This window comes from Carlito syrichta, unplaced genomic scaffold, assembly GCF_000164805.1.
Source record: "Carlito syrichta isolate Samal-C Ts95f unplaced genomic scaffold, Tarsius_syrichta-2.0.1 Scaffold311851, whole genome shotgun sequence".
NCBI classification, from domain to species: domain Eukaryota; kingdom Metazoa; phylum Chordata; class Mammalia; order Primates; family Tarsiidae; genus Carlito; species Carlito syrichta.
Window position 1 is genome coordinate 1 of NW_007255947.1, and position 1233 is coordinate 1233.

General features: G+C 54.7%; 1 protein-coding gene across 1 annotated transcript in view; it reads right to left on the reverse strand.

Annotated features, from left to right (window-relative positions):
* Nucleotides 1–1050: 1050 nt before the first annotated feature.
* PLEKHG2 (pleckstrin homology and RhoGEF domain containing G2) overlaps nt 1051–1233 on the reverse strand; it is an 11329-nt gene continuing 11146 nt past the window's right edge. The window contains 1 exon segment of the mRNA XM_021718129.1: nt 1051–1233. This exon segment is cut by the window's right edge and continues 34 nt beyond it. Within this exon segment, the coding sequence (XP_021573804.1) occupies nt 1051–1233 (183 nt within the window).

Here is a 1233-nt window from a genome sequence, read left to right on the forward strand (position 1 = left end):
GGGGGGGGGGGGGGAGGGGTGAAGGGATCTGAGGCATGTGGGTGGGCGCAAGAATTAGGAGACTCATGAAGATTGGTGGGGGTGGCGTGTCACCAAGGGAAGTCAGACAGACATGGGACAGACTTATCCCAGAGCCCGAAGCCTGATCCGCCCTGGTGTTAGCATGGAACTGTCTCTGAAGTACTGTCCTATGAAGACCCAGAAGAACCCAATTAACGATGGATGGGTGGTGCTAGATTGTGAGATGAGAGGGTGGGCTGATGGACTGGGAGATGGCTGGGTGAATGGTATGTGTGGATAACTAAACGGATGGGTGAACGGATGTAGCTGGCCGTGGGGGGAAAGATGGCGTGCTGGATGGAGAAGGTGGGGCGAGGCAGATGGGCGGAAGAATGGAAGGCTAGATGCGAGGTAGGGTGACGAAGGGACGGAAGGACAAATAGGGTAGAAATAGTTGGATAAGCAAGGCAGATAGGTAAGATGACGGACTGGAAGAGGGAGAGACGGACAGAGTGAAAGACAGATGGAGCGAATGGACAGATGTAGGGACGGCTGGGCAAACGAGATGAGCGGATGATGCAGGGACCGATACATTACTAGGGGAATAAATTTCCAGGAGTCTACTTGGAGTGGGGCTTCTAAAACTGGCTTTCGTAGACGGGTATCAAGCAGCTCATAACCCCCAGAAATCATACATCAAATTGTAGTGGATCCAGTGTCCAGTAATTCCCAAAGGAGTCCAAGGTTCCCGACATTTTCAGAACCACTGATTTGTTCTGTGTCAAACCTCCCCCTTCATTGTCTTGTCAGCCCCCACCGCCTCCAGAATGGGAAAACACACGTCACTTCACAATATTAATTAAGAAAATATTAATGACATTCCCCTCCCCATCCCTGCTGTATCCCTGCATGAAGGGCTATTCTCCGAGGCAGATCCCGGGGAACTGGAAAGCTGTGGCAATTTTTAGACCTGTGTTGCCGCGTCCGGACTTCTGGGTGAAGATCTGGGATCTGTGGCCTCTGGCTGAAGTCCTTGCTTTCTGGGAAGCCTCACATGTGGAGAGGGGCATCAGGAGCCCCCTGGGCCCTGCGAAGGCTCACAGGTTCCTGGGTAGGAGCCAGGAGGGCAGGGTGGTTCAACCTGACCTGGGCTTTGGCTGGCCGCAGCCGCCCTCCGCCCCCGACGTGGATGCTGACACTGGTGGCGTAGCTGAGCCGCCTGGCGGGGGGCGG